This window comes from Brassica napus, chromosome A3 (genome assembly GCF_020379485.1).
Source record: "Brassica napus cultivar Da-Ae chromosome A3, Da-Ae, whole genome shotgun sequence".
Taxonomy (NCBI): domain Eukaryota; kingdom Viridiplantae; phylum Streptophyta; class Magnoliopsida; order Brassicales; family Brassicaceae; genus Brassica; species Brassica napus.
In genome coordinates, this window is record NC_063436.1 from 19,263,330 (window position 1) to 19,288,694 (window position 25,365).

Below are 25,365 nucleotides of genomic sequence, written 5' to 3' on the forward strand. Positions count from 1 at the left end.
TTATTCTTTGTTAAAATTGATCTATTCGAACTTAAGCTCTTTGGCTCATAATAAATTAGGAAAAACGTTACAACAATAGCTCTGTTCTTTTGATTAACGCAGCTTCTCGCGTCAGCGACTCCAAATTTTACGGTGGCTGCTTCGTGTGAAACGACGCGGACAATGGTGATGACATAAAATGCGTCGCCGTAACAGTAAAAAATAGTCGCCGCGTGAGTCGTAACTGACGCTAAAAATTCTAGCGATCAATAATCATCCCAAAACTAACGCTGCGTCTCTTATAATTAACATCAGCAAAGTGATTTTTCAGCAATCTTGTTTTTAAAGTAACGGAAATACAGAGCGGAAAAGAGACGCAGACGCTGACGCAGCGTTCATCAAAAGAACATGACTAATATGACATTCAAATGCAACAAGAAACATAACTATGCTCTCTGCCTCCTTGGTTTCAGACTTTCAGGTTGTATCAAAAAAAGATTAAAGTTGACGGAGAGATGAAAGTGCTTGGCTTGTGTTTCTTGAGATTCGGTCATGTATTGGTTCCTGCTGATAAAGCTACGCATCAATACGCTTCTAATCTCAAATGTAACAAAAATCACAAACACAGGTGAGAAGTGAAGACTTTGGGATGAACATGATCATACCTGTGTAGGAAGAATGTCAATTCTTGATCCAGTGATTGTCTCATACAAGAAAATGTACCTGCCATAGTCACAGGTTAATCTTCCATGAGGCTTTTTTTTTTTTGGGTCAAGAACCATGAGTTCTTTAAAACTAATACTACTAGGCTACTAGTTAAAGCTACCATTGTCCAGCAAATGTTTAATCTCACGGTCTCTAAAGAGTATACACGTTCAATGTTTCTTCCCATATAACAAAATACATAGTCAAGAAAGTTTATATCCGAGTTTACAGATAAAGAAACATACCGCCAAGCTAATTCAGTAACGAGTTCTGCTGGAGCAGCAGGGAGGACCTGAAAAGATCAGAGATACAACCGAAACTAAACAGAGTTTCTCATACAGTGCTGGAGTTTACATTCTGAAGATGTAAGCTTACCTCGTCCTCATATGGATTGCAGTTCTCTTTAAACCACAGCCTTATAAACTCCTGTTTTAATTAAAAAAAGAGGGTAAACATGTGATTAACAAATATAATGCACTCTGTACCAATAAAACCTGACTTGAACTGTACGGCCAAGGAGAAAAAACAAGAAATATCAGTGACCTTATCAACATTTTCAGGCTCAAGACCTTTCTGGAAGCGCTCTTCATAGGAACCAGCAAGCCAGTATCTGCTTGAATCCGGCGTATGAATCTATATACAAAAGTAGATAATTCGAATAAACTGTGCATTCAAAAGAGAGATGATAGGGAAAGAAAGAGGAAGTATTAAAACTAACCTCATCAATCAATAAGATGGAGCCATCGCTACTTCTTCCAAACTCATATTTTGTGTCCACCAGTATCAGTCCATGCTCCTTGGCCACACGCTGAAAGAAAATCATAATGTACTTAGAATCTAAAAGACCTTCCAACAACGCACAAGATTTGAGTATTGAAGCACGCAAAATACATAAGGAATCTGATTTCGTGTGGTCTGCATAAGATTCTTTAAAACATTTACAGTCTATGGCTTTGCAACTAACCTGCCCAAACTCAAACAAGCTCAAAGCTTTCATACTTGCTTCGTCAAACTCAGCTTGAGTCATGAATCCACCTTCAACTATCTGCAAGAAAAAAAAGAGTCATTCGCCGCATAAGAAGCAGCAAAAAAAGTAAACAACTTTGTAAACAGATTAATTAGACCTCATTTGGAGTGATGGGCACATCATGATCCTCAGCCTTGGTTGTTGGCGTGAGTATATTAGCTGGAAGCTTCTGGTTTTTCACTAATCCTGCAAAATTAAGAATCAGTTTATCAATGATCTTCTGACATGCACTTGAAGAAGAAGAAGGAAACAAACGAGAAACAGTACCATCAGAGAGGACATTCCCACAATAGTTCCTAACACCTTTCTTGTATACCGTCCATAAAGATGTGTCAGTACTTCCAGTCACATATCCTCTAACTACCAAACACCAAAACATTATTTGAAAAAGTTTAGTTCAAGTTTAGAACTAAAGCGAACAGATTCTGCATATAAAAGCATAAACATACTAACCCACAAACTCTATTGGGAAGACGGAGCATTTCTTTGCAATAACAACATTTTTATCAGGAGATGAGACGATTGCGTTTGGAGTTATGTGCTGTGTGTTATTGAACCACCACAAGCTGGTCTCGTTAAGAACCTGAAAGTGTTAGGCAGCACAAACTTAGTATCTGTCTGCCACACTTAAAAGGGGTAAACATGAGGAAAAGCAAACCTGGCCTTTGAAGGGAATTGAAGCAAGGTTTCTGTCGAATGCACTCAACCGATCAGTTGTAACAAGAACCAGGTAATCACCAGCATCATATATATCTCTCACCTGCAAAATCAGCAAGTCCTCAACTATCACCTGATTGGTTTTGTAGACAACGATAATGGAACAGAAAAGGAAACAACCACAAACCTTGCCTTTGATTCTAGATTTGAGACCAGGAACAGTCTCTAGAAGATTGGTCTCTGAAAGACAGTTAGAGAGCGAGTCTTTGATTGTGCCGAGAACCTCTCCTTTACGCTTACTCGTGACTAGATCATCTAGAGACAATTGTGGCGGTGGTATCTGCTCTTCCTGGCTTTGAGGCTTTCCCTGGCAAGACATAACTAGTGAACACGGCTTAGTGCACTTCTTGAACTCAGGCAATGTTCTAAGAAACGAGACTGATGCAAAAGCTGCGGGTTTTGCAGACACTGTCCTAATAGAGCTCTGGGGGATTCTTGATGGAGTTAGAGTTGACCTCACACACTGAGCCATTCCAGAAACAAACTCCAAAAGCAACAACTGCACCAAAACCGGAAACTGTTTTAAAAACAGAACCAATTGTTCTAACAGGTCAGGGCTTTAGACCAAACTGGAGTCTAACAAGGGAGATGTACGCGAAAAGGAGTAACCACAAGGTCCACAACTAACACAAACCCCATTAACTTGTGAAAACCGAACATGTGAGAAATGGAGAAAGTGAAAACCTTTTTCTATCGAGACAAGCTAACTCTTTCCCCGAAGGTAGAAGACAACGACGGATTCAACTGAGGCAAGAGAAGCCGGCGGCGAATATAAGTGAGTTTGCGTTTGTTGTATCTTGTAGTTGTAGGCTTGGACATTTTGAACCGAAAAGCATGATTGAACCAACCGAACCAAAATAACCATGAAGCAGAAGACTCCAACATATACAATACAGTTTATAAATCCAAAATAAAATTATAAACCCAAAACTAATAAACCAAACCAAACTAAACCAAACAGTGAATGTTGTTTCTTTTTCTCTCTCACATCAAAACGTTTATTGAATTACTGGAAAGTAAATATAAAAACAGAGGAAAATAAAACTCGCTTTTGCCCGGAGATCACAAGATCCGTCACCACTTCTGCATCCTCCAACACCATTGTGTTTCGTCTGAGTCCAAAAGGTTTAACCTTTTCTCAAAGTTCGCGAAACCCTTCACGGAGATGCCAATTTAGAGAATCTCTATGGTGAAGCCAGCCGGAAAGCAGAGTTGCGGGCGCCTTGTCTTCGCTTCATTCCTCGCTCTTTTAGCCTTCGGCCTCGTCGCCGACTTCCTCTGGGCTTCTTCTCATCGCTTCTCCTCCGCCATGATCTCTCTTCCCTCCTCCGTCATCGGAAAACTCCCTCCTAGTCCCAATGTAAGTGTTCAATCTTATCTCTTGAACAATTAGATGAATCAGCTTATGTGGATACCTTTCAGGAGAAAGATACTAAGAAGAAGAAGAACGACAATGCTCTTCGGGAAAGGAAGCTTTCTGCAACGTTTCAAGATCTGCCTGCTCCTCAGCTACATTGGGAGAAGATGTCAGCCGCACCTGTGCCTCGTCTAGACGGAGCTGCGATTCAGATTAGAAACTTCCTATACGTCTTTGCTGGTTACGGCAACATTAATCTCGTAAGAAGAGATCTTTCATCAGTAGCGTTATTTGTCTGTGTTTGGACCAATGATGAGTTGATGTTTTCAATATTTCAGGTGCATTCGCATGTTGATGTATACAACTTCGTGGACAACACATGGGGAGGAAGATTCGATATGCCTAAAGAGATGGCGCATTCTCATTTAGGGATGGTAACTGATGGGAGGTTCATCTACATCGTCACTGGTCAGTATGGTCCTCAATGTAGAGGTCCTACCGCTAAAACATTTGTGCTTGACACTGATACAAACACGTGGAGTGACTTCATTCCCTTACCAGTTCCTAGGTGATTGCTATTCTCTGTTTATCATCATGTTTGATAGAAACTGAGTGATGAGGTTTTATGTACATGTCAGGTATGCTCCAGCTACTCAGCTATGGAGAGGTAGACTCCACGTGATGGGTGGGAGCAAAGAGAATCGACATACACCAGGACTTGAACACTGGAGTATCGCTGTTAAAGATGGTAAAGCGTTGGAGAAAGAGTGGAGAAGTGAGATTCCAATCCCTCGTGGAGGACCTCACAGGTTTGTTTTTCACAACTCTATTGAAAGCTATTGCTGCTAATCCTTGATAAGTTCATACTGTTCTTGTGACTGTAGAGCATGTGTAGTAGTGGATGACAAGCTTTTTGTAATTGGTGGTCAAGAAGGTGATTTCATGGCTAAACCAGGATCTCCCATCTTCAAATGCTCACGCCGTTTGGAGGTATATTGTTGCAGTTCTTCTCCGAGTGGTTGCTATTTTATGAACGTTGTGTGTGTGTATGTGTCCTTAACCTTCTTCACCTTGGTGGTTGAAGGTGGTGTTCAGTGATGTTTACATGCTGGATGAGGAAATGAAGTGGAAAGTTATGCCGTCTATGCCAAAACCGGATTCACATATTGAGTTTGCTTGGAAGGTGGTTAACAACTCCATTGTGATCGTTGGAGGGACAACAGAGAAGCATCCTGAAACCAAGAAGATGGTTCTCGTTGGCGAAATCTTCCAGTTTAACCTGAATACAATGGTAAAAAAACCTCATGTCCCTGCATGATTAAAACCCTCTTTAGCCTGTTGATAAGTGTGAACATTAGCTGAGTTTTGTTTTATGTTTTATTTTCTGCAGAAATGGTATGTGATTGGAAAGTTGCCGTACCGTGTGAAGACTACACTGGTTGGGTATTGGGATGGAAATTTATACTTCACCTCAGGGCAACGAGACAAAGGTCCTGATGATCCTGCACCACGCAAGGTAATTGCAGAGATGTGGAGAACCAAACTGATACTGAATCCATGAACAAATGAGATAGAGAGAGTGAGAGAAGAAACCTATCTCCCTTTACTAATGCAAAGTCGCAACACTTTTTGAAGTTCATATTCTTTGAGCTTAACTCATCCCACTCCACAGAACACTTGCTATGTCTATCTTCTATGTTGATGAGGAATTTGTATATTGTAAACTAAAACACACAAACTTATATAGAAAATTTCAATTTTTCCAACACATCTTTGTGTGCTGCTTTCTTCATCTCACAGTTGTCTTCTGTTTCTCGTTAATCACCAAACGTTTAATCAAAAGACCAGTTATTTACTGCCGTAATAAGACCACATGTAGCAAAATCTGTTTCTTTTCAAAACACAGCTTTGAGCTGAATCTAGCAAGCCAACACACACATGAGTTATACATATGTTAAATTATGTACTTGATTTTTTTTTTCAAGTGTAGAGAAAAACTGGTAACAACGTCTGCATTGCTAAAAACCATATAGATCAGACATTTCAGAACAACAATACGTCAATAACCAATACTAATGTTATTGTAGGTTTCTTAACTCAAAACCCTTTAATTCAAAGAAACAAAAATAGTCCTTCCATGTCCCCCCTACAAGCCAAGAAGAAGCTCCATCATAAAGAGCTCATTCTCAAATCTAAGACTTGACGTCACAGCAAGATTCAGACCATCAACCATTCCACCAAACACATACACATACCGTCCCGAACCATCAGCGCAAGCGCGATGAAACGATCTCCCTTTGGGTCTGTAAGACACCCCATCAAGCCTCTTCCACGCCTTCGAACCATTCAAACAAACTGCTCCTCCATCCACCTGCAGACCTTTAGAAGGAATGGTCTTGACATCCAACGCCCAAAAATCATCCTTCTTGTTCCTAAACGTATCTTCTCCTCCGTAAATAAGAATCCGACCTCCCAATATGAGTGTCGCCGAGTGACCAACCCTTGGCAACGAAGCGCTTTCCTCCAAGTCTCGAAAGTCGTAGAAGATCTGTATCCATCTTTCACACTGCTCTTGAGTATCCAACAGCCAAACATCGTTAAGCACATCGTAACCCAACCCTCTTCCTCCGAACAGAACCACTTGGTTCTCTCTTATGTAAGTCAGAGTATGCCCCGACCTTGGGGGTAACAAGGCGTTAGACACGACCTCGTGCCACGTCCCAGAGTTTAGATCCTCGGAGAGTTCGAGAATCCACGTGTCCCCCAGTCTCACTCCGCTTAAACCGATTCCTCCTTGCACGACCATCGTCTTCTCTGAGATACAAGAAGCAGCATGAGCACCTCGAGGAGGCGGCTTTAGGCTTCCCAGGACAGCTAGTAGCTTCCACGTTAGTTGCTTCCCGTGGCAGCCCACTCGACCTATCCACGTGTCGTTCAGCCGCTCTCCACGGTCGTTTATCCCTCCGAATAAGACTAGAGAGTCTCCTATGACAACGCAGGTGTGTCCGAATCTCCCACCGGGTGTAACGGAATCAGCTTTCTTCCACTTCAACGTCTTCTGATTGCTCTCTCCGACGTAAGCCGTCCACGTGTCATCAAGATGACGTCCTGTAAAAACAAAGAAACATGAACACAAGCACTAGAGAGTTCACTGATTCTATAAAGGAGAGAGCTTTGACACCTCCTTCACGGCCACCACCGAAGAGGACAAGATAATCAGTAACGAAGTTGAGAGAGTGAGAAGCTCTCGGGAGCGGTAGTAACGAAGAAGACTCCTCCTCATCATCATCGTCTAGGTTCGAGATTCTATGGCAAGAGACGGAATCAAGCTTGCAGACTCTCTTAAACAGAACCATCCACGGTAATAACAACCCCGATGACTTGACTGACTCAGCCGACGATGGGCCCCACTCTCTCCGCCACAAGGACTCCCAGAGGCTGTCGGAGCAGGCGAGGTCACGGAACCTCTTGCAGGTGGATGAGAAAGAGAGGATTGAATCCACGGGGAGGAGGAGGAGGACGGTGAAGAGATGGTCGTCGGCTAAGTTCATTATCGGCGCCGGCGGAGATTGGTGGCCTCTGCCGGAGGAGGTGGAAGCGATCTCAGCCATCGGTGGGGGTGATGATGTCTTGAAGAGGAGGAGGTTTACTGAATCAACAGATGAAGAAGGACAGAAGAGAGGAAGACGAAGAAGGCGAAGATTAGAGATCTCTTCTTCTCTCGTCACGGAGCCGACAAGAGGGACTGTAAAAAAAACACTAGAAACCAATCTTTTCCTCTTTTGACAAAAGTCATGTAAAGTGCAGTAATAACAATAAATAATAATTAAGGCTTTGTACGTTTGGGTATGTATGTGCTCGAATTTGAATTTGAGTATTTTGGAATTTTTTCTTTTTGAGCAATTTTTTTTTGGATTTTAGATTTTTTTTTTAAATTTAGCCTCTTCAATTCTAATCGGGGTTTATATACATGTTAAGATCATTTTTTTATCGTAGTACTTTGAATTCATAAATTTTACTTCATCCATTTCGTTAAACTAGATGTTTTAGAAAAAAAATTTGTTTCACATAGATAAACTTTTTGTATTTTCTATAAAAAAATTTGTGATGTTCAAGAAAGTTAATTGATTTTTTTGAATTACTATTGGTTAAAAGTTATTGAAATTTCAAAATTACAGAAAATAATATATTTATTATAATGATTTAACGTACTTTTTTAATGTGTGTAAATAATAATAAATTATATTTATGAAACAGAAAGAGAGTAATAAATTTGAAATAAAAGATAAAAATCTTTTAACTTTTAAACTTCAATCATTTAAATCAACAATTTTTGTGCTGGCAACTTAACACATTACATTGTGTTTGATTTTCATTTTAAATCTTTAAATTTTTGTTGATTAAGTCAAATTAGACATCTGTTAAATAAATTAACATAATATAGAACAGAGTTAAAAAAAAAAATTGAAACACCATAGTTAAACTAAACGATGTTGTTTTGTTCGCTTTGGTTTGAAAAAGTGAAAATAGTCATACAAAATCCAGTATTTTAATACCATTCTATTCTATTAAAATACATTCTAGTAGTATTTTTATAACTCGGATCTGTTTTGGCTTTTGGGTTTTAAGAGCATCTTTATCCATAGAAACACAAATGAGGTCCTTAATGATTATTTAATGATATAAGTGTAGATAGTGGACTTAAGAAATCTAGTTAAGAAACTGTTCGATTTTATGCCTCCAATGGTAGTTTCTTAATTAAGGGTTCTTAACAAAAAATTATAATTTTTATTTTAAGATAAAATTTATTTATTACATAAAACATATTAAAAGATAACATTTTCAATATATGATTTAAAATAAAAACATAAAAACAAAGATTACTAAAATAAACGAGAATTATTTGAAAGAAGCATCGGAACTCAGTTGTTGTCGTCATCACGTCCCGATTTAAGCCATATATGTTCAACCAAATCAGCTTTGAGGCGTTGATGCATTTGTTTATCACGAATTCGAGTTCGAACACCCATCATATTGGCGATATTTGAAGGCATATCTGTAGAATACGTGAGATCGACATGTGAACTTCCACCGTCTTCTCCTTGTTGGAACTCTAAAATATTTAATTGAGCGTATCCATCTCGCTCGTTTTCTACTATCATATTATGGAGTATGATACATGCTCTCATAATATTCCCAATTTTGACTTTATCCCAAAAAAGTGCTGGATTCTTAACAATGGCAAAACGAGCTTGCAAGACTCCAAAAGCACGCTCGACATCTTTTCGGACAGCTTCTTGACGTTGAGCAAATAAAACTGCTTTCGGACCTTGTGGTATTTGAATAGATTGAATAAAAGTTGCCCATTTCGGATAAATCCCATCGGTGAGATAGTAAGCCAAATGATACTCTCTTCCATTGACGGAGTAAGTGACTTGTGGAGCTTGACCGTTTATTATGTCATCGAAAACAGGTGAGCGATCAAGAACATTAATATCATTTAAAGTACCTGGAGGTCCAAAAAATGCATGCCATATCCAGAGATCATATGAAGCAACCGCCTCTAAAACGATGGTTGGTTTACCCGAACCACGAGAATATTGCCCTTTCCATGCGGTGGGACAATTCTTCCACTCCCAATGCATACAATCGATGCTTCCTATCATCCCGGGAAATCCACGCTGCTCACCAATATCAAGCAGACGTTGAAGATCAGCGGGTGTTGGTCTTCTTAGGTACTCTTCACCGAATAAATTTATTATTCCTTCGACAAACTTTTCCACACACGCCCGAGTTGTAGTTTCACCGAGCCGGAGGTATTCGTCGACCGTATCAGCCGCAGTACCATATGCCAAGACACGAATAGCTGCGGTACACTTTTGGAGTGTAGAGAGCCCAAGCCTTCCAAGACCATCTTTCTTTTGGCGAAAAAAATGAACTTCGTTGGAGAGTCGATCAACAATGTGCATAAACAATCGCTTGTTCATTCTAAATCGTCGTCGGAATAAATTTTCAGGATACGTTGGAGTATCACTGAAATAATCATTCCATAAACGTGTATGGCCTGCTTCACGGTTTCTTTCGATATAAACACGTTTTTTCCTTTCCCGCCTCTCTTCTTGTTGACCACTATAAGCAACGACAAGATTTTCGATCGTTTGATCAAAACGTTCATCAAAATATTGATCAAAAGCTTGATCAAAATCATCAGAATCATTATGATTACGAGAAGAAGATGCCATGCGTATGGACTGAACGTTTAACCTGCACCAATAAACATTTAAATAACTTTTAAATTATATCAAGCATGATTGCATAACATATTAATATGCGACTGACTCTAAATTTTTAAAGAAGCGTCAAAATACTATGTTTGATAACATCTCAAAATGCTATGTTTGATAACAACTCACATACACAATGCCATTTTCTTTAATATTTCAATACTTTATAAGCTTTAATACTTTAATACTTTATAAGCTTTAATACTTTAATACTTGATAACAACTCACATACAAAATGCTATGTAACTGATACGTAAATATGTATGTGTTGGATCCACTCTTACCGTATGTTGATATGTTGTTACCTGATGTAAGAAAAGAGCTTGGTAGCTCTCTTTGGCAATATGATTTCTGGTAGCTCTCGTTTGGCAATATCAAGTAGGAAGACCAATGTATTGGTAGCTCTCGTTTGGCAACTCACATACACAATACACTCGTTTGGCAATATGATTTTTGACTTATCTCGAGCTGAAGTTTAAAAAAACTGAGAGTAGAAATGTGATAGAGGGGAACTGAAAACATTCATTACGAAAGTCACAAAGAGTATCTCATTTTAAAGACAATGAGACTACAAAACAACAAACATATCACAAAGCTTCTTCCGTGACACAACAAAACAAGAAAACAGTAGCTACTTCCGTGACACAACAAAACAAGAAAACAGTAGCTACTTCCGTGACACAACAAACCAACAACGACAGAGCAAGCTCTGACACAAGAAAACAACAAAACAGCATCCGCTTTTCCACGTCCGTGACACATAAGACCAGAAGACCACAATGCTCCACTCTGCGATGAACAGAAGCCATAAGAAAAAAACAATACAATACAAGACAAACAATACAATAAAAGAGAGAGATGTGCTCACCCTTCGGTAAGTGTTGCCGCCTGAAACAGAGCAACAACGAGACCTACACTGAGCCGCCTGATACAGAGCAAATGAGTAACATAAGCAATAGAACCAACATAAAACAGAAACAATGAGAACTACACTAAGTAAGAAGCAGAACTTGCCAAATAAGAAGTTAAGAAGCTTACCCAACATTTCTGAAAGAAGCTTCGTCTTTAAAGCTTCTTCAAAGTCAGAGAGAGGCTCTTTTTTGGCAATGAGAGTCTCAAGCAGGCCCATCCTGGACAATCTTTCTTTCACTTCCAAATCTTTCTCCTTAATTGCCCACAAGCTCTTTATCTCTGAGACATCCTTGAGGCCTTCATTGGTTCTCTTACCAATGCCTCGTTTTGATGCCTTAACACCAGGAGGACGTGGCTCACCATCATTGGGGGTTGCGTGAGAGCTTTCGGACTGAGCCCCATCGTCACACTTGCGTTTCTGCCTGCTTCCATCAAGCTTACTACTAGCTACTTCACACCATTTCTGGTCAAACCGCAGCTCCTCCCACGCATGTTGAAGATTGAATTTCAACTTGTGATCATTGTGGAAGATCTCGTGTGCCAGCTTAACTACATCGTTCTCATTCATTCCACTTGTCTTCTGTCTTGTTGCCGCCTCATAGGATCCAGAAAACTTGGAGACGAGATCGTTTATCTTCTGCCACCTCTGCTTGCACTGGATTGACTCTCGCTTTTCACCACCTTGCACCTTTGGACTAGCTGCAAAGTAAGCAGCTATCCGCTTCCAGAAAGCACCAGCCCGTTGCTCGTTGCCAACAACAGGGTCCTTGCTGGTGTTCAACCATGCGCTAATAAGCACAACATCCTCGGTGAGACCCCATTTCTTCCTCGATCGTCCCTCAGGTGGTGTCTCTTCACCATAGACAGGGACTTGTGGTGATCCGACCTCCCCACCATGCGAGAAACCATCATAACGAAAGGCTTGAGGAGGGACACAACCTTGTTGACTTGTAAGAAGGTTAACAAAATTGCCGGTCTCAGTATATGGATTTGTTGAATCCATAGAGCCAAATTTCGAAGAAGAGAGAAAAAAGAAGAAATGTGTTAGCAGACAATAGAAAGATAAGAATGCTTTCGAGAAGATGAAAATAAAGATAGAAGGAATCAGATTTAAATAGGAGAAGAGAATGGATTTATTACATGAGTTGACATGAATCTAACATATTTATTACCTATCTCACACTCCTAATACAACACTAAACGAAGCATTAAACCCTCTATCAACTACTTTCATCACACGCGGATTGAACACTAAACCACAACCTAACTCAGACAAACATTTAAACCTCTGTCAACTACTTTCCAGACAAGAGCAATAAAGAATATCTCAGACAAGCATTTAACCCTAACTCAGTGGAAAATTACCTCTACAATGGTCTCAGGTTGGGCTTGCGAAGACAGAAACAATGTCCTAGCCACAGCACCTTCAGCCATCAAATAAAATCAATTAACAGAGATAGGTAACAAAACAACTCAATAAACAAAGCTCTTAACTTGATGTTATCTTCCAGCAAAAGTAAATCAGTAACTAGGCAATAACTTCAATCCGCTCATAATTAAGCCTCAAACAAGAGTAATAAAGTATGAAACTTTACCTGGACGAAGGCCTTAAAGATCGTTTAGACCAAACAGTTTAAAAATTTGACTCTTGTTGTCTGATCGATCCAATCCTCATCATACCTCCCCTAGACGAGCTAGAGAAGGAGGCGAGGAGATTGACGCGGTCGAACCGAGATCAGAGAAGGAGGCGATGAGATTGAGGCGGAGGATGGCTTCATCTGTTACGGATCGGACTGATAGCTTTCACGCGTTCTCCGGCGGAGATCAATAGAGAAGATAGAAGAGAGAAGCCGGAGATCAAGAGAGAAGAGGGAGATCGAGAAGAGAGAGAGAGAGACGGAGATCGCGAAGAGAGGAAGAAAAGAAAAACAAAATAAAACGTTTTTTTTAGAAGCTGACACGTGCCTTTACAAACCCTTCTCAAAACGGTTTCCAAATAACCAAATTAAGGATCGGTAACACCCATTTAATTTTCCTTTTGATTTAAATAAATAGCCCATTTAACATAGAACCCATTGAGAGAAACCAGGATAATGGTGCTCTAAGTTCAGGTTTGATTAGGATCTTGGAGTTTTCCTCCGGCCTAACGAATTTTGGTAATTTCGAACTTATAGAAATATCAAAAGTAAACCCCAAATATTTTATTAAACTCAGATTTCAACCCCGTAGTTCCAGATTAACATCCATTTTGGGTAAAAACATAGATAAAAAAGCAGTTTGGTCATTTCTGCAAACTCAAGGTTCTTGGTCATTTCGGCAAATAGTTAAGTTTGACCTTCTCTATCACTTTCCATAGTGCAGCTTTAGCTTCTTCCAGCGTTTCAACACCATGACCTTCCTCAAATGGTAGCCTTTGTATGTTGAACTGACAAAACCAAACACACAGAGAAGACAAAAGGTGAGAGGCGCTGTGCATGATCATGTATCAACACGACAATTGTTATATACAATGTTTTTTTTTTACCTGAGCACCTTGACGAACCCGTACATCTATCCCTTTGCTATCTATAGAAATGAGGGCAGCGTCGTCTACCTCTGTTTCAGATGACAGTAACTCTCTAAGCGGCTTTGAGAAGATGGCATTTAGTTCCTACCAGAGGTTAAGAGGTAAAAGTAAGAGTCTGTTTCAATTTACTATAGGACAAGAAGTGGTTTATTTGGAGTTTTGTAAGGGGACCAAGGAAGGATTTGAAAATGAAGCACCTTGAGGTTTTGCTCACCACCATCAACAGCGATCTTGTCTGGCTGTAAGGCCTCATACTCTTTGACATCAACCCATGCGACCGTTCCAAAGCCTCCAATGAAATATATATCACTGCCAATAGTCACATTTGAGTATGCATAAGTAGAATAGGAGACAAACAATCATAACATAAGTTGGTAATTTAGGAGGCATAAGTTTTGGAAACAAAACCTTATGTTGTGCATTCTAAAATAGCGAAAGTTTCCACACTGCTCGGAAGTTCCGTGCTGGTGCTTTGCAATGTATTGCTTATGAGCCCACTCCTACCAAGCCACAACCAGAGGCATTTGAACTGGTTTAACAGATAAGATTACTGAACCCAAAGATTAGCAACTAGTTAGTTAGATATTAACCTGTTCATCATCGGACAGTGGGTACACATCACCGAATAATGTCACTCTTGCATTAGACAAGCAACTCCATCCAGGCATCTGACAGCCAAAACCCCGTTACAGACCAAACAAAGAGAGAGAATCTTTTGATCTTTGTAGTCTAAACACAATAGCCAATGTTTACCTGAACAACGAGACTACATCTAGGTTCAGCCAAGAGGTTTCGTGTGTGGATGGCCAACGGTGAAAGTAAGAATATTGGATCTGGAAACAAAAGGTACTTTATAAGCCAACGTGCATCTATAATCTCAGCATACAAAGATAGAATAAGCAGTGAAGAAAGAGAGAAAGGTTTGGTGACTTACGCCCCAACCGATCAGGTGCAAAATCAACCAAAGAGCCAAAGGGGTACCCTTCTCTACGGTGGTGCATTTTAGACATCATTGTGCATAGATGAGCAAACCTCGCCTTGAATCATACAAAAGACAAGACAGTTAAACAACTTATCATCATATTCCTCGTTCAAGTTTAATTACAAATATTTTTTACCTGCTCCAGCAAGTTCCGAACAGCTAAAGCAGGACGAGGTAACGCATGAGCTGATGTTGCATTTTGAACTCCGCCAGATATAGGAGTTCTAAAAAGGCCAGCTCGGTTTCCCCCAGCACCCTGAGGATGTGCAAGAGATGTCTCCACATCGATTACACTCTCAAGCTTTTCCTAACACACAAACATTATAAGTTATTAGCTATTAGCAGCCCAAAGCAAACCATCCAAATAGAACTATCTACTTCAAGATTCATTATTAACAACAATCCAAGATTCAATTCAAAGCATTATATCTTGTCCAGAACTAGCGTAAGGGTACCATAGACAAAGAATATTACCTGTGACAAAGAGAAGATATCCCCAGGAAAGAAGTTAAATCCACTACTCTTGCCAAGATTATCTCCACCTTCACTTGGTGTCTCGTTGTGTAAGAGAGCTTGTATCCGGAGCCCGTGGCTTGACCCATCCCTGGTTCTCAGCTTGGGGATTCGCTTGGCTGGCGAACTACACGACCAACACGAAGACTGGGATGAAGCTAGCGAAGATTTGAAGAGAGGCTTTGTCTCGGGCAAACTGGAGATGTATGCTGAAGTAGAGAGAGCTTCCATGGTAAGATTCTTTTTGAGTATGGCAGATTCGTCAAGACGCCTTTATTGCAAAAGTTAAGCTTATAGGAGTTTTCCAGAGTAGGGTTTAAAACAAGTAACAGTGGTTTCACGGAAAGCGACTGGGATAATGTGGTGTTCTGTTTTTCACCTTTCGGCTTTAATACAAAAACAAAAATACTATTATTAGTTTCCTTTTCTTAGGAAAAATAGGAAAAGATGATATTCCTTTTTCAACGCAAATCATCATTATCTCAAGAACAAGATCATGATTATCGTCATGAGTTTATGACTACATTGCAATAAATGATTACTGATAACAATAGCAGTTATAAATAGTTTTTTTTTTAATATAGGGGGAAGAGATTAGCTAAACTATACTAGAATTCTTACAAATATTTACGTTTTTTTTAAATTATGTATATTATTTTTACATAAACTGCCTAAAATAGTATATTTATCAACTATTAACAGATGTAGAGTAAATTTTGATTACTCAATACTCGTATTTAAAACAAGAATAATTTGTTGACAAAAAATAAAAACAAGAATAATTTTGATTTTCCAATATTATAAGTTTTTTGTTTCTTTATCTAGGTTGAATATTATAATAACCAGTACTTTAGACTTCTCTCTCCACTACAAAATAATTTTTCCATCTCACGCGATGGTTCAAAACCATTTAAAACGTTTGGAAATAAAAATCAACACGTCGATCGATGATACATGCAACTTGCATCACTATCACTAAAGCCTAGGTGCAACGCAGGACCCCCCACGTCTCAAACGTTGTCGTTTTCGGCCCATCCTTCCTCTGAATCCATACGACACCGTCTGAGCTGTAGTGTCACTGCACGCGCCAGCTTGCTTTCGCCGGCTCGAATCATTCCTGCTGCAACTCCGGTTACATCTTCCACCTTCTTTAGCCTCGGACACGTCATCGTCTTCCGCGCGTTCCTAACACCGAACCAAAACGCAGCTGCTAAAATCACCTTCGTCCCTCTTGTTTTCCCCACGGCCAAAGCGAGTGACGCCAACGAAACGACTTCGTTTCTTGAATCTCCGTTTAGTCCTAACTCATCACACCAATTTACAAAAATGCCATCCCCCACGGCATTGACTCCCTTTTCCCTCCTTCGCGGCCCTCTGTTCACGGTGGTCTTCCTCGTCGTCGACGACGATAGCTCGGAGGTGGAGATAAGGTCCAGAGACGAGCAGCAAGACGAAGCTGAAGACGAAGACGTTCCACAACCACAGCAGGAGCAGGTTATTTTAGCAGGCCAAGGGGAAAGAGAACCAGAGACGATATCTCCGGTGAGGGAACTGCAACCAGGGCAGATGATGCGGCGGACATGGCGGGAAAAAAGGAAGTTAGAGGCGTGGAACTTAACGTCGCAGGAGCGGCAGAGGTAAGCGGAGTCTGCGTCGCAGTGGAGGTGTGCTTCTGCACCACACAGCTCACAGAGTTTCACCATCTTCGTTTTAGTGTATTAGTTAATGTATTCTTCTATGATGATGGGAAGAGAGATTTAAAGGAGGAGATGATGTTTTATTAATGATTGAAGGAGAATAACACGGTGGAGCTTTATGGTTCATAGTTGACGATAGAATATAGTGGCTATTATTTATTTATATCTTTCTTCTAATAGAAACTTACATCAGCCAGATTTTTATTTTAATAATTTTACTAGATCTTGACCCGCCCGACCGGGCGGGTATTAATTTTTTCGTATATTTTTTTGATTGTTTATATTAATTGTTGCTATTATAAAAAAAAACAGACGGTGTACATATAATTTAAGGTACGTATAGTATACATAGGAAACATAAAGTTGAATTTGGAATTATGATCAAATAAATAACTAATAGTTAGCATGATACAAACTATAAATAAAATATCCATAAATTTTGAAAGGTATAAAACATTCTATTTAATAGTTAGCATGGTCAGTATTTTCCTTTACCCACACCGGATACCTTAAATTTTTCAATCACACACCACTTTCCTATCATAAGGTCTCGCTGGATCCGAAACATGTGTGATCTGTTGCATGATGCATGGATTTTATGACCTTGTAAACAAACAAAAAACGATTAGAAACTTTAAGTATAACCAACATTTAAACAATGTAGGTAGAACTTACAGTCTCATCAGCCAAAACCATTTCGACTGTTTCATCAGCATAGGGAGGGGTTTGTTTTCTTGATTAAATCAGCTTCACCTGCACACACCATTTACTCAACCTTGGCTTCAAGTAGTTTAACAATGTAAAACTCTTGTTTGTTGACATTATAACCTCTAAGAAGCGAACTAAAAAAATTGTTTAGGAGCTATTGAGGTGATGTTGAATATATATATATGCAAGGTACAGTATATATATGTATATATAACGTGATTGTAAAACCCTAACGAAGAAAATATACCTAAACACTTTACACGAGAAAATCCCTTGATTTGCAACAATTAAATTGTTTCCAAAATATCTCCTACTATACGCAAATATAGGCAATTGTTTGTAGTTGAAATATTTACAAATAATTTAACTAATGTTGAACTCTTCCGCAAGTTAGCAAATAAAAACTGATAGGAAATTTTTTTAATGATAATTTATTATTCACCAAAATGTAGAAGTTAACAAAATTATAGGATACAATTTCTATATTTTATAGGTAAATTAAATATTTGAGAGTGATTATAGGTTAGACTTAATTATTATCGGCAAAGATTTTTTTTTTCAACAAATGCAAAAATATTCTGTTTAGATTTTGAATTGATTGATTTGATTAGTTCAGAAAGATTAGATTATCGATTGGTATAGCTGATTTATATTTTATAAGTCATGTAAAATCTCTATTAAATAACTTCCTTTTATCTATTTTATTAATAATATGTATGCTGCTTTGACTAACGTGACTTCTTTTTATCTGTATTATTAATTAGATTCATGTATGAAAAAATAATTGGATTAATGATTTTAGTTTTTTCAAAAGTTATAATCCATCGCTATCTAAACAGGAATATCAAGTTCTACGTCAAGAAGAAAACTGCAGATTAAACTAAAGTTATAATCCATTGATTTACTTTTGAAGTAATTCGATTCATCTCATTGTAGGAGAAGAAGAAATTTTTTTTCGTTACAGTGGTAAGATATATTTATATTTGCCTGAGAGTTTTCATATAATTAAGTTAATTCACATATGTTTAACGTTTGAAGTTGTTTCCGTTTTTAATGCATAAATTAGAATGAGGAAATATGCATTAAATGATCGGGGAAAAGACAAGCTAATTTTAAGGAAAGAGTAATAATAGTTTCTGTGGCATTCCAAAGTAATTAACATTGAAAACTTAGGGTTAGTTTAATTTTGTACTCCTGTTTTAATATATTAGATTAGTTTAATAAATATTGCAAATTGGGAAATGAATGAGTGGTGTTTGGAGAGTTGGTTGAATGTGACGTGTCGAGAGGTCTTGAGGTCAGTGAGATCTGTGGCTATTTTTAAACCTTTGCACTAGCCGCCGTGTCTTTTCGTGTGACGTGGCGACTTTGTCAACACCAAAGTCTTTGCTCACTGCAATTTGCCTTTTGTTTTTGTTTTGTTGCTTCCATTACATTTCTTCTGCATTGTTTCTGTCTTTTTGTAGTATTATACGTACAATACTCGACCTTTAGATTCTTTGTTTCCGGTCACATGTGCTTTGTTTTGTTATTAAGCTTCCTAATACGGTTGGAGTAAAAGTCAGGAAATAGTGAGAGATTTAAATTGAAAAATCTTTCATTTAAACTTTGATAAGGACTTAATACTCCTCTAATCTTATTTTCCAAGGGTACAAACAGACAAGGTATAAGGTAAGGCAAACCTGTTTGGTTATTTTGTCAAACTATTCCAACAAGTGCCTATCTTGAAATCAATTTTTTTAATGGTTCCTTGAATACATAAAGCAAAGACCATAATTAAAAGGTATTAATTTATGTATAAGCCAAGCCACATTAATCAGTTAAGAAACTTCCACAGCGAGCGTGCTTACTTATGTTCCATCCGACCAAAGCGCCTCTTGCGTAATGTAACTCTTGGTTTGCGTTGCTGCACGCTGTTAGATTGTCCGGGATTCACCTGATCCTTCCAGGGCACTATCTTAAGTGGATGAGCTTCTGTGTTGAACACCCACTCGTCCAGGGGAATAACCGTTGCGGGCGAGAAGAGGAGATAGAGATACTTAAGCGTCTCAGCAAGGAAGAAACTTTGCATCTTGTTGTCCTTAACTCCTGTATTAACCTGAAAATGGTCGAGAATCTACCATCAGATTAAACTTAATAATGCTGGTTCTATTTAGGAGCCTAAGGAGAACGAACTTACATCTTTCAAACCAACATATCCAGTTTCTATGCGTGAGTTCTTCTCAAACGCTTCAAATATATTCCATCCCCAGTCTTGATATGTCTTGTTACCAGTTAACCTCCAGAGGTAAAACAGTGATTCAACATTCTCTGGCCTCAAGATGTTCGACGACGCCCCAACACTCATGTCCTGAACCATCACAATGTTTATGAATTGTATGCTAAACAGTGTATATGGAAAAGACAAGCAAAGGACATACACTCCCAGAGTTGAAGACATAATTCTCTCCAGCTAGTTTTGTTGGTGTTGATTCGTAGAAATTATAACATGTCCATGCAAGCTGCAAATAAGTGGGAAACACACAAAAATAAAGTCTAAAGCTCCAACAGCTACTGATGAAGCTATGACCAAAGTCCATTCAAGACATAGCTTTACCTCTTCAGCAAGGGTGAGAAACTTCTTTGCTTGAGTAGGATCATCATACCCAGATGATCCTAAAGCCAGCATTCCAGGAGCAAAGCAAGCCAATTCATCCATCTGAAAATTGATGAGAAAGAAACATGAGAACTGTCAATCTATTACAACAGCACCAATGATTATATTGGTTATACCTTATGAGTCAAAGAACTTCCACTCTTCTCACAGATATATGTAAAGGAGGAAGGTGTTGATTTCTTAACCAAGCTTAGCAGACCATTCATTGATTTCTCCCACATATCTCTGATACCAAGATTCCAACACATAACAATACTAAATATCAAAACTACAATACCAGCAAAGAAAAGAAGAACATATATATCAAGGACAAAATAAATGTGATGGCATCAGCTTTGTACATGATATCAATGTTCTTGTCTTTGATGTATACATAATACTACATATATATGATCAGTAGAAAAAGGGTTAAAACTTACCTATAGTGTTTCACTGTTAAAGTTTTGTTCCCAAACACCCAAACTTTGAGTAAATATTCATAAAAGCTGCAAGCAAAATATATATTAGCAGTCACATATCAACAAACCAGAGCAAAACCAGAAGGGATCAGTTGAAAAAAGAAACCTGTCTCCCCCGCCACCAAATGTTATGGTCGAGTATGATGGTTTAGCTGTATCAGGATTTATATAAACTGGAAGTAACCCATCAGCAGGGTAGTTCTTATTTAGTACTGTAATGACCTTTTCTACCTGATACACAGAGTTACAAAACATACTAATCAGTATGTAATATGAGGGAAGTTAATCATGCTACAAGTTAATGGAGAAACACACCTTTTGCTGATATTTAGGATCCCCTGTCCTCTGAGAAAGGGCAATAAACTCGAGCTGTTCAGTACCAGATTCTGCAAGATTACTGTCTCCCTAGTACAAGAAACATGTTTAAACACAATCAACTAAACTTATATATGCCACATGTAGTTGATAATATAGATATGGCATTAAGTAATGTAGGAGTTACCCCTCCCCATGTAGGGTTGTGAGCGTTTCCATGTCTCAAGTTGATAATGTTATATGGAATGCCAGATGGAGTGTCCCATGCAGGTAATAATCTATCTGCTATATCCTTGGCCTTTTCAAGGAAAAGTTTATCCCCAGAAAGATCATACGAGCTGAGAAGCCCTCCCACCACTCTGAAAGCCAACAAAGATAAAATATATAAGCACAAGATGACTCTTCTTAGTACAGATAAGAAAACAACATGGTAAACCAAGTTATATGCAACCTTATGGTTGTCTCGAACATACTGGCGTCATAGTCCTTGTCGAAATCTAATGACGTTGCAACCCACCTGCAAATTAAAGACTATAAGCAATGCTTATTTATATCATGCCTAGAAAATGGTGAGGATGGAAGAGAATCTACTCACTCTCTGGCTTTCTGAAACTGTTCGTGTAGACCCATTATATAGAGGGTATCTAATGAATCTATTATAGTTGCTCCCAGGCCACCAAAGCTGTCAACGCCATCTTTTGTCTGGGGCTGATAATGCAAAAAGAAAAAGAAACAAAATAGCTTCACACACACACATATATGTTTTGGCATTGCAGCTTAAGCATACATTTTCAGAAGAAGCTGTACCTGAAGCTCGTCTTTTCCCCATGCATACTTTTCATATGAACTCCAAGCATGAATCATTGCTTCTTTTACTCTCTGCCTTCGCCCGGCATCAACCGGATCTTCCTTGACACTCTTCAGTGTCCTCATAGTTGCATCCTCCTTGACGCTTTTTACATCTCCCAGCTAGCAGAAATATATAAAAAAATTCGAGAGTTATATAAAGATCCTAAGTTTCTCAAAATCAAATGAGCTCTTAAGTGTTTTTGGGTCTTCTTACCATCCGCTGCAACCGCAAGGCTTGTTTATTTAACTTCGAAACTTCAAGCTGGCAATGATAAGATCATAACAAGAGTCATGACATGGTGTGTTCTCCACTTGTTTACCATGTTCCATATTTGTTTAGTTGGCAGTTATTTACTTGACATCTTTTGTGTATTTAAGTGATCAAGTGTTTTATTCAATGGGAATGAAAAGAAAATTGCAGTAAATTGTTTTTAAGTCTTTGGGATCCATCAGGCAACAAATAAGTGCAAGAAAAAATCACAAAAGAAGATACATTCTCAATTCAAACAGAGAGTCTAGGATTGGATTGTGATTATTAAACTCGATTAGCGTCTATCAGTTGAGCTATGATGATAGAGCTAATATTCGATAGAGAAGAAAAGTACCTCGTGATCTTGCCCACGCGTTTGACGGTCCCAAGCGACCATGGAAACAGAGATGAAGAGGATGAAAAGCAAAGCTAGACGCATAGTCCTTCCGTGATAATAAGCAGGGTTGAAGTACTTCCATATCCCATGACCAGTAACCAGTCTACTCCTCGCCATCTCGATTAGAACTTTGAGGGAGATCCGGTAAGAATCAGTTAGGAAGAAGAAACATTGGTTTGTTTTTTTTTCAAGATAGAAAGAGAAAAACCAAACAAGTTGGGTTATGAAAAGTGTCGGAAAGAATATAAATAGAAATGAGCGTCCATTTATTTTTATTCTTTAGTTTATATATAACGCTGACCGCCAGTTTAGATCTTTGGCTGTGTGTATAGAAGTGTGAGACGGGTTACATTGACTAGCTAGCACCCCATCTTTTGTTCTATCAAAACACCGTGTGTTTGGGATTTGGTTCTCAAGAATTTTCAACTGACTTGACTTGATCAAAAAAAAAAAAAAAAAAAGATTTGACTTTTACGACAGACTATAATAAGCTAATCAAAGCTAACCGGCCCTGGGTGGAGGTTTTGTTTGGGGAACCAAAGCTAACCCAAAATGTTTGTTAGGATTATTGTTTTTTTCTTCTAGAATCTTAGAGATAGAAATACAAACATGGCTAGCCTTAGCCCTAAGGCCTAAGTTTAGCTCACCAAGCACCAATAAAATTCAATTTTTGTAAATAAAAATCTTATAGGATAATGGTTCATGAACAAAATTTCCTTTTTATACTTTACGGGGTCAACTGAATATAAATTTAAACAATTAGCTCAAAACAAACATATGAAAGTTTACTTTTTAATATTTAAACAAACAAGGTAAAAAATACTCAAATTTTATTTTTTTTTCTTTTAAAAGTAGGGCTATTAATATTTACGCAATATCCAAGTAAAATTTATCTTATACGAATCAGAAATGAGATGTAATTATGAAATGTGATAATATTTGTTCAATATGTGGAAAATCAGACAAATTCATTATCTTTGAATGTTCTTCAGCACTACAAACCACTATTCATTATCTTCGATTTTTCAGTCCCACCATCATATCCATCAGTTTTCCCAATTAATGGAATTTATACGAATACAAATTCCCTTTTTTCTCTGGAAGGATTGATGACTTCCATAATAACGAGACAAACGCTTATTCATGAACAACTTTAGGAGAAGGTCTTATATCCCAGTGGTTTCTCTTCTCACAGACGACTGTTAGAGGTCGCATGTTCAATTCTCTATCGGCGTGGTAGTACTATAACTCTCCAAATAAATCTTAAGGGATTTTTTTTGGATTTAGAGCACCGTTTGCGGTAGAGTCTAGACTATTGAAAGTTTACCCAAAAGAGTTTTTGTTTACAAAAAAAACTTAGTTCATTTGAAAACATTGAATGCAAAATTGTTTAAAAATATTGATAGAAACGTCACTGTCCGACATGCATAAAGAGAATGTAGTGTTTGGCATGGAACAAATGAAGGTAGTGGAATATAAGCTCAACAAAATGGCCATCTTCTAACCAGCAGTTTAAATATGAAAAGTATCTGCTTAGTTAAAAGTTACCGGTGTAACAAATTTTTATTTAAAACTTTTAATTAAAAATTTAAGTGTATTAATTTTTATTTTATCTAATTTATAAATGATCTGTTTTAGTTACTTCAAATTTTAATATGTAAAATTTGTTTTAAAAAACACATTAATGATTGACATACACATGTTAATAAACAAATTTAATATTGTGACAGGTGTTATAACAATTTTATTTATAAATATGTAATTATTTTCAACATTAATTTTTATTATCATGTGTCACGTTCATATTACTTATCAAACGTTCATATTACTTATCAATTTCGATGAACCAAATTTTCTATAAAATATATGTAATTTCACCCAATAAATCAAATTATTCTAAAAACATGCAAATTCTAAATTTTATTATAGTTAACAAAAATTAAAATATCTCTAAAACAAATAAAATTTATCTAGGATATTCATCTTAAAATTATGAAACAGATTACAAACTTTACAAAGTTGATATATATTAGAAAATCAGGTAAGTTGGAAGGAAAAAAATATGGGAGTATCACTCAATCTTTTTTTTTTGTTTTCTTTTGGTTATGATAAAAAGTCCTCTTGTTACAAAATCTTGAGAATGGATACATTTCACATTGAGTATGAAGTATATGACTTTACCTCTAATTCGTGGAAGAATATTCATGAAACTCGACACTTGTCCATTTCACAGATAGGCAGTCATGCGTCTGTGAATGGAAATACTTACTGGCTTGTTTGAGTAAAGAAGATCCAAGTGGGATTATCTTACTATGTTTTGATTTCTCAATAAAGAGATTTCGAACTGTGTCTCTTCCAGAGGATTCAAAAGGTCATTTTAATCACAGTGATGTGGCTTTATCAGTGACTAGAGAAGGGCAACAACTTTGTATGTTAGCTACTCAAGTATTTGAATTTACTAAAACAAACATATGGATGACAACTAAAAGTGAGAGTACTGGAGCTATGTCATGGAGTAAGTTCCTAATAGTGTCGGGAAGAGATGCATGCTATCGTCCTCAGCCTAATAATAGGATGAGTTTCTTGGTCGACCAGGAGAATAAAAGTTGTAGTGTCTTGTAATAACAACAGAGTTTCTAATAACAGGATACACATTTTGGGAGAGGATAAATACATTGTATCATACAGAAAAATCTTCTATCCCAATTCTCTCTCTCTCTCTTGTGCTTGACGGAATCCATAAGTTTTGGAGTTTTATTTGCTATTTAAGATAAAATATGCATTCATTATTTCTCTATTCACATTGTTGCGCAGGACAGTAATCCTGAGGCTGATCAAATGCTTGTAATAGCTGGCGAGCTCGGTTTAGGGGTCTTTGGGACTCGTAGCCTGTTGTAATCTCGCAGTCTTTTTTAGAAGCTCACTCATCAGACGATGAAAATTACCGTTGCTCAGTCTATCGAATCTGTGAGTTTGATTATTTTCACAAACTT

The 25,365-nt window shown here is 37.9% G+C and overlaps 7 protein-coding genes across 10 annotated transcripts; 1 reads left to right on the plus strand and 6 right to left on the minus strand.

Moving 5' to 3' along the window:
• Positions 1-252: 252 nt before the first annotated feature.
• On the minus strand, positions 253-3,269 carry LOC106444187 (phosphoribosylaminoimidazole-succinocarboxamide synthase, chloroplastic-like). 2 transcript variants are annotated; one of them, XM_048776547.1, is made up of 13 exons: positions 3,113-3,269; positions 2,556-2,927; positions 2,370-2,471; positions 2,165-2,294; positions 1,979-2,071; positions 1,809-1,897; positions 1,649-1,729; positions 1,403-1,492; positions 1,228-1,317; positions 1,060-1,110; positions 930-976; positions 645-702; positions 253-543 (listed from the first exon to the last, which is right to left on the minus strand). In XM_048776547.1, exons 2-13 carry the CDS (start codon positions 2,898-2,900, stop codon positions 478-480), a joined length of 1,242 nt encoding a protein of 413 aa, XP_048632504.1. In that variant the 5' UTR covers positions 2,901-2,927; positions 3,113-3,269; the 3' UTR covers positions 253-477. The 2 variants fall into 2 exon arrangements, with proteins under 2 accessions (XP_048632504.1, XP_048632503.1); XM_048776546.1 differs by having other exon boundaries at positions 253-546.
• A 185-nt stretch (positions 3,270-3,454) lies between these two features.
• On the plus strand, positions 3,455-5,553 carry LOC106439669 (kelch repeat-containing protein At3g27220-like). Its single transcript, XM_013881163.3, has 7 exons — positions 3,455-3,788; positions 3,851-4,045; positions 4,124-4,353; positions 4,424-4,594; positions 4,670-4,775; positions 4,870-5,076; positions 5,176-5,553. The coding sequence occupies exons 1-7, from the start codon at positions 3,615-3,617 to the stop codon at positions 5,344-5,346; spliced, it is 1,254 nt and encodes a 417-aa protein (XP_013736617.2). The 5' UTR covers positions 3,455-3,614; the 3' UTR covers positions 5,347-5,553.
• A 227-nt stretch (positions 5,554-5,780) lies between these two features.
• LOC106439668 (F-box/kelch-repeat protein At1g51550-like) lies at positions 5,781-7,567 on the minus strand. The gene is made up of 2 exons (XM_013881162.3): positions 6,967-7,567; positions 5,781-6,893 (listed from the first exon to the last, which is right to left on the minus strand). Exons 1-2 carry the CDS (start codon positions 7,394-7,396, stop codon positions 5,932-5,934), a joined length of 1,392 nt encoding a protein of 463 aa, XP_013736616.2. The 5' UTR covers positions 7,397-7,567; the 3' UTR covers positions 5,781-5,931.
• Positions 7,568-7,798: 231 nt separating this feature from the next.
• On the minus strand, positions 7,799-12,871 carry LOC125607030 (glutathione S-transferase T2-like). 2 transcript variants are annotated; one of them, XM_048776548.1, is made up of 4 exons: positions 12,577-12,871; positions 11,108-12,405; positions 10,938-10,994; positions 7,799-10,858 (listed from the first exon to the last, which is right to left on the minus strand). In XM_048776548.1, exon 4 carries the CDS (start codon positions 10,025-10,027, stop codon positions 8,708-8,710), a length of 1,320 nt encoding a protein of 439 aa, XP_048632505.1. In that variant the 5' UTR covers positions 10,028-10,858; positions 10,938-10,994; positions 11,108-12,405; positions 12,577-12,871; the 3' UTR covers positions 7,799-8,707. The 2 variants fall into 2 exon arrangements, with proteins under 2 accessions (XP_048632505.1, XP_048632506.1); XM_048776549.1 differs by having other exon boundaries at positions 10,572-10,858; positions 12,577-12,870.
• Positions 12,872-13,158: 287 nt separating this feature from the next.
• On the minus strand, positions 13,159-15,412 carry LOC106439667. Of its 2 annotated transcripts, none has more exons than XM_022716567.2 (9): positions 15,004-15,412; positions 14,666-14,830; positions 14,482-14,584; positions 14,301-14,380; positions 14,138-14,215; positions 13,956-14,047; positions 13,745-13,856; positions 13,506-13,631; positions 13,159-13,406 (listed from the first exon to the last, which is right to left on the minus strand). In XM_022716567.2, the coding sequence occupies exons 1-9, from the start codon at positions 15,271-15,273 to the stop codon at positions 13,290-13,292; spliced, it is 1,143 nt and encodes a 380-aa protein (XP_022572288.2). In that variant the 5' UTR covers positions 15,274-15,412; the 3' UTR covers positions 13,159-13,289. The 2 variants fall into 2 exon arrangements, with proteins under 2 accessions (XP_022572288.2, XP_013736615.2); XM_013881161.3 differs by having other exon boundaries at positions 14,666-14,836; positions 15,004-15,409.
• A 399-nt stretch (positions 15,413-15,811) lies between these two features.
• On the minus strand, positions 15,812-16,893 carry LOC106444186 (B-box zinc finger protein 32-like). The gene has a single exon (XM_013885691.3). It carries the CDS (start codon positions 16,743-16,745, stop codon positions 16,053-16,055), a length of 693 nt encoding a protein of 230 aa, XP_013741145.2. The 5' UTR covers positions 16,746-16,893; the 3' UTR covers positions 15,812-16,052.
• Positions 16,894-19,026: 2,133 nt separating this feature from the next.
• Positions 19,027-22,627, minus strand: LOC106424479 (mannosyl-oligosaccharide 1,2-alpha-mannosidase MNS2-like). The gene is made up of 14 exons (XM_013865241.3): positions 22,331-22,627; positions 21,940-21,987; positions 21,684-21,845; positions 21,472-21,584; positions 21,328-21,393; positions 21,064-21,235; positions 20,877-20,966; positions 20,668-20,792; positions 20,523-20,588; positions 20,220-20,328; positions 20,044-20,145; positions 19,868-19,948; positions 19,627-19,797; positions 19,027-19,545 (listed from the first exon to the last, which is right to left on the minus strand). Exons 1-14 carry the CDS (start codon positions 22,487-22,489, stop codon positions 19,294-19,296), a joined length of 1,716 nt encoding a protein of 571 aa, XP_013720695.2. The 5' UTR covers positions 22,490-22,627; the 3' UTR covers positions 19,027-19,293.
• Positions 22,628-25,365: the final 2,738 nt, after the last annotated feature.

Coding starts and splice junctions, on each gene's coding strand:
- LOC106444187 (XM_048776546.1), bottom strand. CDS start 2,900: ATGGCTCAGTGTGTGAGGTCAACTCTAACTCCATCAAGAATCCCCCAG. Junction 2,295..2,369: donor CAATTCCCTTCAAAGGCCAG/GTTTGCTTTTCC, acceptor TAACACTTTCAG/GTTCTTAACGAGACCAGCTT. Junction 547..644: donor TTGACATTCTTCCTACACAG/GTATGATCATGT, acceptor TAGCTTTATCAG/CAGGAACCAATACATGACCG.
- LOC106444186 (XM_013885691.3), bottom strand. CDS start 16,745: ATGGTGAAACTCTGTGAGCTGTGTGGTGCAGAAGCACACCTCCACTGC.
- LOC106424479 (XM_013865241.3), bottom strand. CDS start 22,489: ATGGCGAGGAGTAGACTGGTTACTGGTCATGGGATATGGAAGTACTTC. Junction 21,846..21,939: donor CCTTGCGGTTGCAGCGGATG/GTAAGAAGACCC, acceptor TATTTCTGCTAG/CTGGGAGATGTAAAAAGCGT. Junction 20,967..21,063: donor ACAACCCTACATGGGGAGGG/GTAACTCCTACA, acceptor TTCTTGTACTAG/GGAGACAGTAATCTTGCAGA.
- LOC106439667 (XM_013881161.3), bottom strand. CDS start 15,273: ATGGAAGCTCTCTCTACTTCAGCATACATCTCCAGTTTGCCCGAGACA. Junction 14,585..14,665: donor TTCGGAACTTGCTGGAGCAG/GTAAAAAATATT, acceptor GTATGATTCAAG/GCGAGGTTTGCTCATCTATG. Junction 13,407..13,505: donor GGGTTCGTCAAGGTGCTCAG/GTAAAAAAAAAA, acceptor TGGTTTTGTCAG/TTCAACATACAAAGGCTACC.
- LOC106439668 (XM_013881162.3), bottom strand. CDS start 7,396: ATGGCTGAGATCGCTTCCACCTCCTCCGGCAGAGGCCACCAATCTCCG. Junction 6,894..6,966: donor CGGTGGTGGCCGTGAAGGAG/GTGTCAAAGCTC, acceptor TTGTTTTTACAG/GACGTCATCTTGATGACACG.
- LOC125607030 (XM_048776548.1), bottom strand. CDS start 10,027: ATGGCATCTTCTTCTCGTAATCATAATGATTCTGATGATTTTGATCAA.
- LOC106439669 (XM_013881163.3), top strand. CDS start 3,615: ATGGTGAAGCCAGCCGGAAAGCAGAGTTGCGGGCGCCTTGTCTTCGCT. Junction 3,789..3,850: donor AACTCCCTCCTAGTCCCAAT/GTAAGTGTTCAA, acceptor GATACCTTTCAG/GAGAAAGATACTAAGAAGAA. Junction 5,077..5,175: donor AGTTTAACCTGAATACAATG/GTAAAAAAACCT, acceptor TATTTTCTGCAG/AAATGGTATGTGATTGGAAA.